This window comes from Poecilia latipinna, unplaced genomic scaffold (assembly GCF_001443285.1).
Source record: "Poecilia latipinna isolate Pla-1442-1.1 unplaced genomic scaffold, P_latipinna-1.0 Scaffold294, whole genome shotgun sequence".
Lineage (NCBI taxonomy): Eukaryota > Metazoa > Chordata > Actinopteri > Cyprinodontiformes > Poeciliidae > Poecilia > Poecilia latipinna.
Window position 1 is genome coordinate 185,946 of NW_015112910.1, and position 14,457 is coordinate 200,402.

At 47.2% G+C, this 14,457-nt stretch overlaps 2 protein-coding genes across 3 annotated transcripts; both read right to left on the reverse strand.

Annotated features, from left to right (window-relative positions):
* Positions 1–22: 22 nt before the first annotated feature.
* On the reverse strand, positions 23–8,578 carry oatx (organic anion transporter X). 2 transcript variants are annotated; one of them, XM_015034295.1, is made up of 16 exons: positions 8,390–8,574; positions 8,140–8,220; positions 7,895–8,062; positions 7,279–7,352; positions 7,079–7,208; positions 4,612–4,715; positions 4,325–4,479; positions 3,804–3,972; positions 2,545–2,668; positions 2,358–2,473; positions 2,176–2,230; positions 1,920–2,079; positions 1,473–1,581; positions 1,314–1,392; positions 804–931; positions 23–474 (listed from the first exon to the last, which is right to left on the reverse strand). In XM_015034295.1, the coding sequence occupies exons 2-16, from the start codon at positions 8,164–8,166 to the stop codon at positions 324–326; spliced, it is 1,749 nt and encodes a 582-aa protein (XP_014889781.1). In that variant the 5' UTR covers positions 8,167–8,220; positions 8,390–8,574; the 3' UTR covers positions 23–323. The 2 variants fall into 2 exon arrangements, with proteins under 2 accessions (XP_014889781.1, XP_014889780.1); XM_015034294.1 differs by having other exon boundaries at positions 1,920–2,230; positions 8,390–8,578.
* Positions 8,579–10,870: 2,292 nt separating this feature from the next.
* On the reverse strand, positions 10,871–14,209 carry LOC106948554 (deoxycytidine kinase-like). The gene is made up of 8 exons (XM_015034304.1): positions 13,936–14,209; positions 12,741–12,859; positions 12,311–12,394; positions 12,115–12,224; positions 11,778–11,925; positions 11,472–11,587; positions 11,295–11,394; positions 10,871–11,195 (listed from the first exon to the last, which is right to left on the reverse strand). The coding sequence occupies exons 1-8, from the start codon at positions 14,045–14,047 to the stop codon at positions 11,169–11,171; spliced, it is 816 nt and encodes a 271-aa protein (XP_014889790.1). The 5' UTR covers positions 14,048–14,209; the 3' UTR covers positions 10,871–11,168.
* Positions 14,210–14,457: the final 248 nt, after the last annotated feature.

Genomic DNA, 14,457 nt, shown 5'->3' on the forward strand with positions numbered 1-14,457 from the left:
AGAGAAAAGAAACAGATCAGACTCAGTTTATCAATATGTTTATTGACGGCAGCCAATAAGTGCTTCGGACAATAATCAGTAATCAATAACCAGTGATCAATAATCAGTGTCTTCAGTCAATTTATTCATATCTCAACTCTAGACATTAAACGTCATTCATCATCTGGTCAGCTCATGTTCTTCTCATCTCTAAACAATCACCTGCTTATTGATTATAGATTAAATTTTACTGTTAAAATTGTCCATATGTCTAATTGGCCTGCTGTGATTGGTCCAGACACTGTGATGGGTCCAGGTACTGTGATGTAGCATCCTGTGATTAGTTAGAGAGCACTGAGGCCACTCCCTTCTTTCTCATTCAGTCCTTTTAAAGCCACGCCTTCCTTTGTGACCACGCCCCAGTCATCAGGAGAAACCACGCCCTCTTTCAGAGCCACGCCCTCTTTCAGGTGGGAGCCACAGCTTCCTTCAGACCTTAACACACAGAATAATTAACAATTCCAATCAGGTTATTTATAAGAGGATAGAACTAATAAGTGAGCTCCAGGGTCATGGAGGAGCAGCGCTCTCGATGCGGTCCATCAGAACCTCCCAGAACCTGGAAGAAGGAACCACGATCACAGGGTCCAAATACCGGTTCCAACCTCAGGATCCCACTGCAGGATTCTGCAGTGGGACCTACCTCAGCAGTATTTGAGTTGTTCTGTTTATGATGTTTGCGTCGTTTCATCAGAACCGGTTGAGGTGCAGCTCTCTGTTTTAGGATTCGGGTCAGAACACTGAAGTCGCAGCAGACAGCTCACCTGTTTTCCTCCACATCCTTGATGGTGTCAGGCAGCGGCTTGTTGAGCGTCTCCGGCAGGAAGCAGGCAAAACCGCTGGCCAGCACTGCAGCGCCCCCATAGACCATACTGGGTAGTGCAGGAAACACCTGGCAATGTGAAGAACAGCTCTGTGGTCAGTTGCTAGGGTGATGATGTGATACTGTATGTTTAATCAGGGAGGTCCAAAAATCTAACATTAGCCTCGCTCTAATTGAACCTTTATTATCAATAATTAATCAATACCAGATGTTAGTTTCCTAACAACTGGACTATGATTGCCAAAACTGAACCTTAGAGATGGAGTCAGGATCAAAACCAGAACTGGAGATAGTTCTGGAAACCCAATAAAGACGGGGTAGAGATCATCTCAATTGAATCTGTTGAACCAAGGCTGAATAAATACTTCCGTGTCCAAGTGGACCAGCTGCTATTTAGCCATAAAATGTACCAGAAGGTTCTGATTTTGGTTCTGGTTCCAGTCGGGCTCACCTCGTCCAGGATCAGAACTGCAGGCGCTGCCATGCTGCCAATCCTCGCCATTGTGGAGACGAAGCCCATTCCCGTCTGCCTGGAAGTACAGCACATGACATGTTCAAGTGAGCCGGTCAGAGGTTCTGATGAGGATGGAACCGGGCCTGTTGGTCCCACCTGATGACAGTGGGATAGAGCTCTCCGGTGTACAGGTAAACAGTGGTGAAGGAGGCCGATGTGAAGGCTTTACCCAGACAGGCCAGGGTGGTTCTGAGGTTCTGCATGTCTGCAGGACAGAGACCAGAACCAGATCAGGATAACAGACCGGGTTAAAACCAGAAACACACATCACAGAATGATCAGTGTTAGAATCACAGATTAGAGATTAGATCCGGATCAGAACCAATGATTTAGCCTGGGTCAGAATCAGTACCACACAGTGAGTCGAGTTAGAATTTAACACATAATCTGAACAAAGATTAGAGATGGAGTCAGGATCAGAACCAGAACTGGAGATAGTTCTGGAAACCCAATAAAGACGGGGTAGAGATCAGATCTGGAATCAGGGTGAGTTTCAGGGCTGGATTTAGGGTTATATCAGAACCAGAACCAGAACCTCCGTACCTGTGGGGACAAAGATGTTGGCAAAGATGATGATAGCTGACAGGAAGAGGCACGACACCTGGGAGACCCGCCTCCCCAGGTAACTGAGCATGCCCAGAGCCAAGAACTTTGCAGGAATATCTACGGCTCCAAAGATGATCTGCATCAGGTAAATACTTACCTGGAACGGCCCACAGCCAATCAGAATGCAGTTCACTCCAGAAACAAGGAAGACAGGTGAGAGGACAGACAGGTGAGCAGAAATCAGAGAACTCACCCCGAACTTCTGCAGGTCCATCGCCAAACCATAGTAAGCAAAACTGGTGGAGAACCTGCAGACAGGTACACAAGTAAACACCTGCACAGGTAGAGATTCACCATGAGCACCTAACCCCAACAGGAACAGCAACATGAAGGCTAGAAACAGGTGAAACCGGTTAAAACAGGTGAATGTCTCACCAGACTGCTGTCAGACAGATGGAGATTCGTCTTATTCTTCTGGTCTTCAGCAGATCGAAGGCTGTAAACGATGAGTGGCTCGACTCAATCTCTTTACTCATGTGAGAGTGAAGTACCTGTATTCACATGATGCCAAAGTCAGGTCTTCATTGGTCAGAGTACACCTGTACATGTAGTCAGAGGTTACCTCTAAGGTCAGTTTGTTGATGACCTCTGGTCTCCGATTGATCCGAGCGACTCTGTGGAGACCCTTTAAGGCTTCCTCCGACCGACGGTTCAGCACCAGCCAACGAGCCGACTCTGCATACCACCTGATCAATGTAACAGAAAATTTAGTTTTTAGCCTTATTTCATCTTTGATGGAAATGATGATACTTTTTACCATTTATTTACTAATTATATCTGTTGTGTTTTTGTATTTCTGCAAGATGTGTTTTTCCATTAAAGAAGTTTCCAGATAATGCCTAGATGTTTCTGCAGCTGTGACAGTATAAAAGACCTGAAGACATCTTGTGTAAAATGCGAATTGTCTTAAAGGACTGACATGTGTGGAATGTAGTTTGACTTTGACCCCATGATTAACTGACAAAGAAGAATGAGAAGTTTCTCTTGAAATCCTTATCAGTTCTCTTTCCTGCCATAAAATCCTCCCCTCCAAGAGGCGAGGGACAGTTCATGAGGTGGGGTTAAGGATTGTGTTTGTGATCCATCTGGCAATAAATATAAGAGACATTGTGTGGGTCTTTTCCTTGCTATGACTATGTAACGATGTGATGTGACTGCATTCAGGGCTCTTCTCCTGACTGTGTTCAGTGAGACGGGTCTTCTAACGCTTTTGCCTTCAAATAAAGAAACCTAAAGACAAAGACTAATCTTTCTCTTATTATTGAAACAAATTCTCAGTCTTTTATAAATGAAATTTCCATAACATCAATCACAGCACAGACATTCAACCACCTGACCAATCACAGGACAGACCCATAACCAATTGGGAAAAGGTAAAGTGGACCTCCCTCCTTGCCCCACCAATTCAGAACTTAAAATTATTTGGAGATTTCTGAATATATCACATCTAAAATACTCTAACTGTCCTATCCAGAGCAGCAAATCCAGGAGCGGCTTTCATTTTCTTCGGCGTTGATTGGTGGTTCCCCCCAGAGCGACCATAAGGGAGACTGTTGATGTTAGCATCTGTGTTAGAGCGGGGGTGAGCGCTCCAGAGTGGTCTGGGTCTCGGCCTGTTTTTCCCCGTTCTGGTGTTGGAAGAACCTGTCTCGACTCCATCCCTAGTACGAAGGTATATTTGGTGTACGAACTATTAAGAGAAGTAGCTAGAAGCATTTTCAGGCGTGGTCTCGAGTATTTACAGATTTTAGCAGTTGGCGGGCGCCTGTGGTTCCTAACCCCCCTGAATCCGGGGATCCACTGTACCAGGGCTTCACTGACCAGCTGTAGGTGAAGAACAGGAACTGAGGCGCACAGACGACCAGTTGGAGCTTCCTCCAGTCTCTCAGCCAATAGGCAAGGCCTGCCAAGATCATCTGACCAAAGGTGAAGAAGAAGGAGGTGAGAGTCCCCACTACTGTCCGTGTTTTGGTTGGGATCCACTCCACCTCTGAGGAGACACAGGAAGGAAGACGGTCAGTAGGTGAGCACAGATATTGCAGCTGTTCTGTTTTATCCAACAGTAAACAAAGAATGTTCACATTTCTGACAATAATTAGAATAAATGTTAGACAATAATCTAACATTTAAAAGGGGGGCAGTACAGAAATGACTGAAAATTAGGTTTAATTTTCTCAACGAAGGAGAAGAAGAAGAGCTCTTCAGAAAAAGTTTTCACATAAAACATTTTGACACCCCCTAATGGGGAAAAATGCTGTTACACCTCTAAGCTCTACATCTAAACTATTGAACAGACAAACAAGCAGGTAACCAGTCAGACATGCAAACAGGTAAATGTGTACTGAGTGAGACTCCGTTGAGGATGATTCCAGACAAGGCCATCCCGCTCAGAAACCTGAAGATGCAATAGGCGGTGTATGATGGAGAGAGGGCGGAGCTACAGCCAAGCACAGCCAGCTGTAGATATGACCATATAAGGACAGACTTCCTGCCAAACCTGAGAGACACAGTGTGTTAAGAAATACCCATGGCTGGTAGAAATGACATGAATTCAGACTTATATAGAACATGTCTGATGGTTCCCACAGTCCTGATGGGTCAGGTGAAACTCTGACCAGGTGAGTCTCACCTGTCCGACAGGCCACCAAACACAATGGCTCCAGTTAAAACGCCACCCATATAGATGGTCTGGATCATCTGCTTCAGAGGACGCAGAGAGCACACCAGGTCCCACTGAGACAGACAGGTTTAGAGATAACGTCAGGATGGTGCATTAGAAGCTCTGAAACATGAAGCAATTTATTATCGTAAAGTGAATTAATGAGATTAATGTTGTTATAAATTTGGTCATTAATGTTACTGTGGTTATTAAAACTATTTCTAATGTTGGTATTAATGTTATTAATAAGAGTTGGGCCACTCAGAGTGGCAGCATGTTGGGGTAGCTTTGAACTTTCATTGACATTTTTTTCTTTTTCAAACTTTCATTCTTGCCTTTCTGGAGTAAAAGCTGAAATAATACCACAGCTGAAGCCAGAAATCCCGGAGGAGTTGAAAAGGAGGCGTCAACTTCCTGTTAGGAGGATGGAGTTATTGTCATGCTGCAGGATCCAGTTTGGCTTCAATTGTAATATTTTGACAGATGGTCTCAGATTCTCCTCCACCTACCTCTGATAGACGATGGAGTCCATGAAGTATGTGAGCTAGTCAGGTTCTGCTTAAAACGTCACCCTTAATATGAAGCAGACAAGCACATTTCAGGAACCCCTGAAATTTGTTTGTGCTTATGCACCGAACAGCAGTTCAAATTATCCTCCCTTTTTGGAGTCCTTGGAAGGGCTACTGGAGAGTGCCCCTCCAGGGGACTTTCATGCCTCCATTGTTGAGGCAACTTATCAGAGCTGTGGCCACAAGGTTGCCAGTGCCTATCGCAACAGCAACCCTCCAACCCGCTGGTGGACACCTTCGGTGAGAGATGCTGTCAGGCTGAAGAAGGAGTCCTATCGGGCCTTTTTGGCCTGCGGGACCCTAGAAGCAGTTGATGGGTACCGGCAGTCCAAGGGATGGTTGCTGAGGCAAAAACTCGGGAGTGGAAAGAGTTCAAAGAGGCCCTGGAGAAAGACTTCTGCATAGCTTCAAGGCGATTCTACCCCACCATCCAGCATCTCATGAGGGGGAAGCAGTACAGCACCAACACTGTTTATAGTGGGGATGGTGTGCTGCTATGCTGACCTCAACTCGTGACGCTGTGGGCCAGTGGGCAGAATACTTAAAAGACCTCCGCAATCCCACCAACATGCCTTCCATTGAGGAAGTGGAGACTGGGGACTCTCGGTCGGGCTCTCCAATCTCTGGGGACGCCAAGGTGGTTAAAAAGCTTCCCGGTGGCAGGGTCCTGGACTAGATCTAGGACCCTCAACAGGATCCTGGAGGTTGCATGGGAGTTCGCCCAACTGGTCCACATGTGTATTGTGGTCTTGGAGAAGGTGTTCGACTCCTCGTCCCTTGGGGAGCCCTGTGAGCCCTTTGATATGGGCTGTTAGGTCCCTGTATGACCAGTGTCAGAGTCTGGTCTGCATTGCCAGCAGTAAGTCAGGCTCGTTTACGGTGAGAGTGAGACTCTGCCAAGGCTGCCCTTTGTCACCGATTCTGTTCATTACTTTCATGGACAGATTTCCAGATCAGCCAAGGTGTGGAGGAGATCTGCTTTGGTGGCATTAGGATCCCATCTCTGCTTTTTGCGAATGATGTCGTTCTATTAGCTTATCAGGTCATGATCTACAGCTTTCACTGGAGCGGTTCGCAGCCGAGTGTGAGGCGGTCGTGGGTCATGAACGAAAAGGAAAAGGTCACAGATACAAGCAGCTGATATGAGTTTTCTTTGCAGGGTGTCTGGACTTTCCCTTAGAGAGAAAAGCTCAGTCATCCAGTAGGGGCTCAGAGTAGAGCTACTGCTCCTTCACACTGAGAGGAGCCAGTTGAGGTGGATCAGCATCTGGCTAGGATGGAGACTCCCTGGTGAGGAGTTCAGGTTCTACTGGTAAGAGACCCAGAGGAATGGCTTAGGAATATAAAAACTTGTGTTCATCTGGACAGATTGGAGATGCGGTTCTCTAGAAGAAGAACAGAGCGACTGGAGGAAGACAAGATCCTTCAAGGTTTGAATCTAACATCAGTCTGTTGGTGAGAGCACCATGGGAACCTGAACCAGGGACCTGAATAGATGACGATGCAAAGAAGGATTTTTCATAAAACCAAGTCAATTCTGGCCAACCCTGAACATCCTCTTCATCAGAGTGTCTTCAGTCAGAGGCTTCTTTGCTGAGATTCGCTGTAACACAGACTGCTGCAGGAGATCTGTCCTGCCAACAGCCATTACGATCTACAACAACATTTAATTTCACTTTGGGACTAATAAAGTTCTTGAATTTGAATGTAATGCTATTATTAATACTATTAGCAATGTTATTAATACTATTATTTCAGTTTGTAAAGTTATTAATGCTGTTAATGTTACTAATGTTGTCATTCAGACGCCAGAGGCTGAAACCAAACCAATCATCTCCTGCTTTCCATCAGCCAATCACAGCTGTTACCTCGGAGACGGTGGTGGCTGAGAACTCTGATTGGTCGAAGATCCATCCATCCACGCATCCTTCGGTCTGCAGCTCGCTGGCGTTCAGAGACATGTTCAGGCTCAACATCTGCCACTGAGGCTCCACATACCTAAGTTAGGACAGGAAGTGATGTCAGAGATGTCACCACAAAGGAGAACAAAGGGCAGAAACCAGTTTACCTCCTGCAGCGGTCGAGTCTATTTCCTGAAGGATCTGGAGGGATGAAGACCTTCAGGAGCTGCTGCTCGTCCACCTGAAGCAGCCAATCAGAGCCCCGCATTAGAACAGCCAATCAGACTGCATCAGCTCTCAGTCACTCATTAATACTGCGATGTTTCATGCATGTAAAAACAAGAATATTGCGTAAACACGAGCAAACTTTTCCTGCTGTGGAAATGCGCAGCAGCCACACAAACTTTTTCAGTTAACGATAATGAAACTGGAGCTCATTTAGCCTGATATACAAAAACATATGAAGCAATAATTGATCTCCCGACCATTCCGGAGGATTCTCTGCTGAGTTTGAAGAAACATTTTCACTTGAATTGATAATTTATTTTTTATTTTTCTGTTATGTTTTGTAAGGTGACCCTGTGAGCCTGGAAAGACATGTGGGTTCATGCAGCTGAATGTTTCAGGATTCCTCCCATGCCTTGTGAGGAAAGCATGAAAACTCAAACTGTGAACTCTTATGGATGAGGCCCACGCTGAGCCTCCAGCAGCTTCATCATGTATCCTCTGCTGCCTCCTGATTGGCTGAGCGGCTCTTCCAGAACCTGGAGGAGAGACAGTTACCTGGTAGATGCGCCCCAGGTCATGCAGAGTCTGATTGGTGGCTGGTTTGCAGTGGTGGACCGGGATTCCTGAGACGAAGTTGTTGAGCAGGTTCTGACTCGCCGTCATCAGACCAGGTAAACTGATTAGGATCACATGGATCCACTGGTACCTGCCAAAGCCACCCACCTCATCATGGCAGCCAGAGAAGAGGAAAGTTACTCATCAGGTGATAGGAGTGCCGCAGAGGAAGAGAGCGGACTCACCTGGTCCAGCAGGTCGGTGAAGCCCATCCCAGCAATGCAATGGGGACAGTCAGGAGCGGCCAGGACACGTCAGGGTCCGAACTGCAGGTCCGTCACAGTAAAACTCATCAACCACCCAAAACCTACCCGCTAGCATCCCAGACCGTCCAAAACCCCGTCTCCCCGGGACCCAAAAGAAAGATCTGAACAGTCTGGGGAAATTCCTGAAGGATTACAGAAAAAGAAAAGAGGATTTTCTGGCTGTACTTACCGTCTGCAGGCTGCTGGAGGACTGGAGGACGGAGCTGAGTGGAGCAGCAGAGGACGACTGCAGGAGGTTAATGATTGGACGAGGAAACAGGACTGAGTTCAGCACTGAGCCACTCTGGTTGATGCCAACAGCCTCGGATCAATGAGTGTCCAGAAGGTTAACCTTTGACCCTATGGCTAGCTTCACCAGTCCACCTGCTGCTCTGACCCTGGTCGGTCCAGAACACCGTGTCCCAACTCTGTCCCACCCCCCCACCTCCGTCTGTTTCACTGACCCGGCTCCTCGCTGGGCTCCTCTTGGACCAGCTGAGTCCCAGACAACAAACATCCCAGCATGTCGGCCGAGCCTCGCAGCATCTGTGGTCAGTCACATAGTTTGTCACATAGAGCCGCTCAGCCAATCAGGAGGCAGAAGAGGAGACATGATGAAGCTGCTGGAGGCTCAGCGTGGGCCTCATGCGTAAGAGTTGACAGTTTGAGTTTTCATGCTTCCCTCACAAAGCATGGCGGGAATCCTGAAGCATGAACCCGCATGAGGTCGCATTGCGTTCCTCCATTCGATCTGCATAAAGCAGAGCTGCAGGTGTAGCGAGGACCGCCCTGGCTCCGCCCACAAATACATAAATACACACAATGCTCCCGTCATGAGTACCAGTACAGTCCAAAAACTAAAAAAGACATCTTTCTAGACTCACAGGATCTCCTTACAAAACATAACAGAAAAAAGAAAAAACAAAGTAAAATTTAGAGAATATGATCAGTTCATGGTAGCATTGCTGCCTTGCAGCCAGAAGATCCTGGGTTCGATTCTGAGACCTGGGCTGGGTCTCAGTTTGCATGGTGGATTCTCTCTGGGTACTCCAGCTTCCTCCCATACACCTCAAGCGTGTTTGTGTGTGTGTGTGGTTGTTCGTCCTGTCTGTCTCCGTAATGAACTGATGACCTGTCCAGAGACGCATGAGAGGATCACAAGAATATAAATGTTTTCTATTCATAAAGATCACAGACACCCAGGGACCGGGCAGTAGGATGAAGTCCAGCTTAGGGAACCTGATGAACCAACAGGTGACCTCCGCTCTGCTCCAACCTGGGTTAGGTCATACCTCAACAGTAGTTCTTCCTCTACTGCTCCGGCCTAAAGGCATCCCCCGGGGCTCGGTGCTCATCTGGTCATCCTCTACCTTCTCCCTCTTGGAAGCTTCTCCCTTCAGCCTCCATCTTCACTGCTATGCAGAAGACCTTTCACCTTTACATTCCACCAAACCTTTCCTAAGCTGAACCATGACAAATGTAACGACAGACTGCGTCCATCCTACACTCTCACTCCCTCAGCCTATGTAGTGCAAGGAAGCAGCTGTATCCTCAAGGTGATGCAATGTGAGGCGAGACGCTCACTGCAGTCTGTCAACCTAGACAGGCAGCAGGACCTGACGGTTGTCCTGGACGTCATGGCATTTCTGGACCTGATGGCGTTCTTGGACCTGGTGGCATTTCTGGATCTGACGGTGTTCCTGATGGCTGGGTCTTTAGATCTTTAGTCTGTTCCTGTCTCATGTTCACCATAATTCACATTCCTGTAAAATCCCCCATCACCTTCCTGACAGGTGATGGGGGCTCTCACCTCATTGGTGAGGAAATGTTCTGAAACTGGTTCAGTCACATCTGATACCAGATTGTAGCAGGTCAGCTGGAGATGCGGTTCCCTCTGTCCTCCATGATGAGTTCCACTTGGAGCTCAACTCGGTCCACTTCAGATCTGCTTCCAGTACCACCCTTCCTGACTGACTGGTGTACTAACTGGAAGATCTGGTAAGTCCCTTCTCCACCTGCTGCTGGATTAAGGACTTCCTGACGGAGTCAGAGTGGGCCGCACACCTCTTCAGAGAGCTGGAGGTCTGGGCCCCATAAAGGGACCAGTTTGTGTTCCTCTGCTGTTGGAGTGTCCTCTGCTGTTGCCTCTGGGTGCAGCAGCAGAGGACGACTCTGCTCTGTCTGGGTTCTGGTCAGACTCAGTGAGTCAGGATGACTCAACTTTTTGTGGATTTTTAACCCAGTACTGGTGAAAGTTTAAATCCAGGTCTGGTCAGGGGATTAGGGGGAGCAGTCTCACCCGGTTTCCTTAGCAACGGTAATTTGTTGATGCTTTAGATTACAGCACAGGACCAGATGGACCCACTCTGGACAGATGTCCATTACTGATTACTGGTCCACCCACCTGACCGGAACCAGATCAGACTCGGTTCAGCGATTTCTGAGCAGCAATGTCTGGAACTATTGAAACATTCAGATCCATTATCGGAACGCTGACTGGAGAGCTTCATGCCTCCATGACAACCAGAAAATACAGGTTAAATAAACATAAAAGGCAAAAAAAGTTCAGATTTTTAAGATCTATCAGCATCTTATTCAGAGCCGGATTCAGAACAGCGCAGAACCGGGCCGTTTCCATTAAGAACCAGAACCAATAACAGACTCAGAGCAGTTTGGGTCCAATTTCATTTATTTACAGAATCTAGGAAGTGATGTGTTCACTGTCACCTCAGTGTGTAGGAAACAGGAACATTTCCAGTGTTTGAGAGCCATAAAAAAAATCCTGAAGCATAAATACACATTCTCTCTCTCACACACACACACACACGCACACGCATGCACTGAAGCACTTTCACTATAAAAATTTAACAAATAAAATTTTACAAAGTCGCAATAGGGGGACATCATAACGAGCTGCTGTCCAATCAGAAGCCTTGCTGTTGACATTCTGTGAGGTGATTGGAGAAGCTTCATAGCGTGCTGAGAAACTCCCTGACCTGCAGGACAAATGAATGTCATGCGAGCAGACTTTCAGAATAAAAGCTGTGTTCAACTTTCAGAATAAAAGCTCCATCAGACTTTCAGTATAAAAGCACCTTATCAACGATGTCTTCTTGTTTGATCCGATCGTTCTGAAAGTCTTCGTTCACGTCCAGAACCAGAACAGGAAGCTCATTGAGGTACTCAAAGTCCAGCCTGCACACACAGAAAAAATATTTTATCTCACTGACCCTGAATGCAGCAGCAGCAGCTATCTGAGCATGCTCACTTACCTGAGGTTCCTGTCGTAGAGCCACGCCTCGTGTTTGAAGTGCAGCTGCTCCAGATACTCCAGAGGGATCCCCTGCTCCTCCTGCCGGCCGCGGTGCAGCAACCGCTGCATGCAGCGCTGCAACACACAGAGGACCTTGAAAGCACCGCCAGCAGGTTCACACACACAGAGGACCCTGAAGGCACTGCCTTCTGAAGAGCTGCTCTGTTTATATCAGTTATTCAGACCCAGCCAGGCAACTGACCCGGTGTTGCTCTCAGAACCAGGACGGTCACCTGGCGGGGGGGGTTAGGAAGAGGTCGTTTACCTGCGGAGGGGCTCTCAGGTAGATGATGGCGTCCAAGGCGATATCAGGTTCAAACTGGTTCAGCAACCAGGTGTGCCAGTCCTGGTAGACGCTCCACTCCGTGTCCAGCAGGTTGCCGCTCTCAAACAGGTTGGACGCAAAGACGTACCTGAGACAGGTGGAGAGGTGGAGAGGGAAACGGTTCTGTTGGGTTTCAGTCAGAATCTCGAGCTGAACCAGAACCCTGACAGAACCTGCCAGGTGTTGCCGTGACGATGACCTTTCACACTCAGCCACAGAAACTTAACAGTTTGATTTGTCTAGAAAATCCAGATCAGGTTCTGGTTCTGGTCAGTACCTGTCTGAGTAGACAGAGCGTTCGTAGAACTGAACCGGGTTCTCCGCCTGCTGCAGCTTGGCTGATGGAGGCTGAAGCTGAGACCGGACTCTGCTGAGGCAGGCGTAGCTCTGCATAGGCGAGAAGTAGATGAGACACAGGTGAAACACAGGTGAGGCGCAGCGCAGCCTCAGGGGGCGGAGTCTGCTGCACTTACTTGGAAGGTGTAGGCCCAGCGGCTTGGCTTGTCGTACAGCATCTGCAGGAGGTTCCCTCCACTCTTCTGGGAGGAGCTCAGCTCCTAGGTGCATAGACAGAGGTCAGGTTGTCTTGCTGATCAGTTTGGAGAAACTTTCATCCTTGAGTCTGAAGAAGCTCAACTTTCATATTAGTCTTTAAAATACCAAAACATCAACATTACTTTCTATTTTTCAGCTGCAGTTTTTTCCTGCTGCTTCATATTGTTTGATCCTTGAACCCATTAATGAATTTATGAACGTTTAACTTTCTTCATAACTTCTCTCCAGAACCACCAACATGAAATGAAGCAAACATCACAAAAGAGTCCATTCTGGTCTCTACAGATCTACAAAAGGAAGCTCCTCCCACTTTGGAACAGCCTCTGATTGGCTGCCTCAGCTGCTCACCTGGTAGACATCGTCGCCGTCGCTCTGAACGTTGCACCACTTCCCGATCGGTTCTGGGATCACCTCCCAGTCTGAGGAAGACGCCTGGAGGAGGCGGACGAAGGTGGATTTACCTGCAGCTGCGCGCGCACACACACACACACACACACGATCAGTAATGATTCATCAGCTGATCAGCAGCCACTGACTAAACCAGGACCCATCAATCAGCTCCTCTCCTACTGAACCCGACAAACCGAAAAACAAGAATCCAGCCGACAGTTCAGCTGCCGGCCACAGGGAGTGATGCAGTGAGATGTGACGAAGTGCAGTGTGATGCTGAGTGGAAAACAGACTACCATTTCTCTTCTTCGTAAACACGCCATCGTCCCTCCTAACTTTGCCGTTTTATCTTGGACATTTTTATCTGTCAAACATCCAGAGAGGTCAAAGATCCTTATAATTCATAGTCTCTAGAGTGTTTTAAATGTTGAATATACATTTAGTAATGTACTGAGCAATATGTGTGTCCTTAAGACCATCACTGCTCATTGTTATTTGTTATTGTTGTATGTTTATTCTTATAACTTTATTTATTTTATGTTTTATTGTGTGCTAAGCTGGGACAAACCAACTCCCCCCCTCTAGGGATCAATAAAGTCTTAACTTTTAAAACTACCACCTTTATTCTGGATAACACAGAACCTCTACCTGACATTACAAAATATTTTTTGATCAAATCTTAAGCCTGAAGAAGTTGTGAGCAGACGCTGCAGAAGAACATTAATGAAACGGATCAGAAGATTCTCAGTCCAAGTCCAGCTGAACCAGTTCACCGTCCTCTGGGCTCAATGGGTGTCCAAACAACGCAACAATGTGGGATTGATTAATAAGAGATGGTACATGTACATAAAAGAAATGTCTCTATTTTTATGCTTCCCCCTTTTTTTGTAAATGGAAATGTTAGAGAAGGAATTCTGAAATTTATCACAGACTGGAACTGTGACTTTTAGGCTACAATCAAGCTCTTGTAATTTTTTCAATGTTTCAAAAACAAAGAAGTTTAAAAAGCATAAATATGGAGGCTTTATATTTGGTGGGCCTGTCTGGTCCNAAACNGTCCAAAACGCCCGGGCCGCCTTTTTGTTGCAGACGGACGGGTTGTGGTTGGCTCAGGGTCTGTTCTTGAGTCCAGAGCTTCTGAGGTGGAACTCACCGATGTTTCCCTCGATGGAGATCTTCCTGTGTCTGCGGGAGCCGGAGAGCGGGGAGCCGGAGAGCGGGGAACCGGTCGGAGCTCCGCGGAGCCGCTTCGGAGGAGTCGCCATGTCTGACCGGTAATCACGGGAGGATTTCTTCAGGCTGCGGATGTTTATCTGTCCAGCTGGTCTTTCTCTGAGCGCGCGCGCGCTGAAACTGTGAAAAAAAGCGCGACTCGCTTCACAGATTAAATTCCGCGCTCACAGCATTCTGCTTCCGGGGCGGGGCTTCATTTTCCTATGTGTTTTATTGGCGGATGGCAACTAACTTAAGGTGCATTTACCGCCACCTACCGGACTGGAGTGTGGTCTACAATGATATTCAGAGGGAATTTAATAATACTTCTTTCACAGAGCCACCGGGGACTTTAAGGGTTTTTTACAACTGTGGGGTTTTAAGAGTGTTTTGTGCACCATTTGTAATCAGAGACAGCTACTATATATTAAGCTGCTTATGTAAATATTTATTTATTTATTTA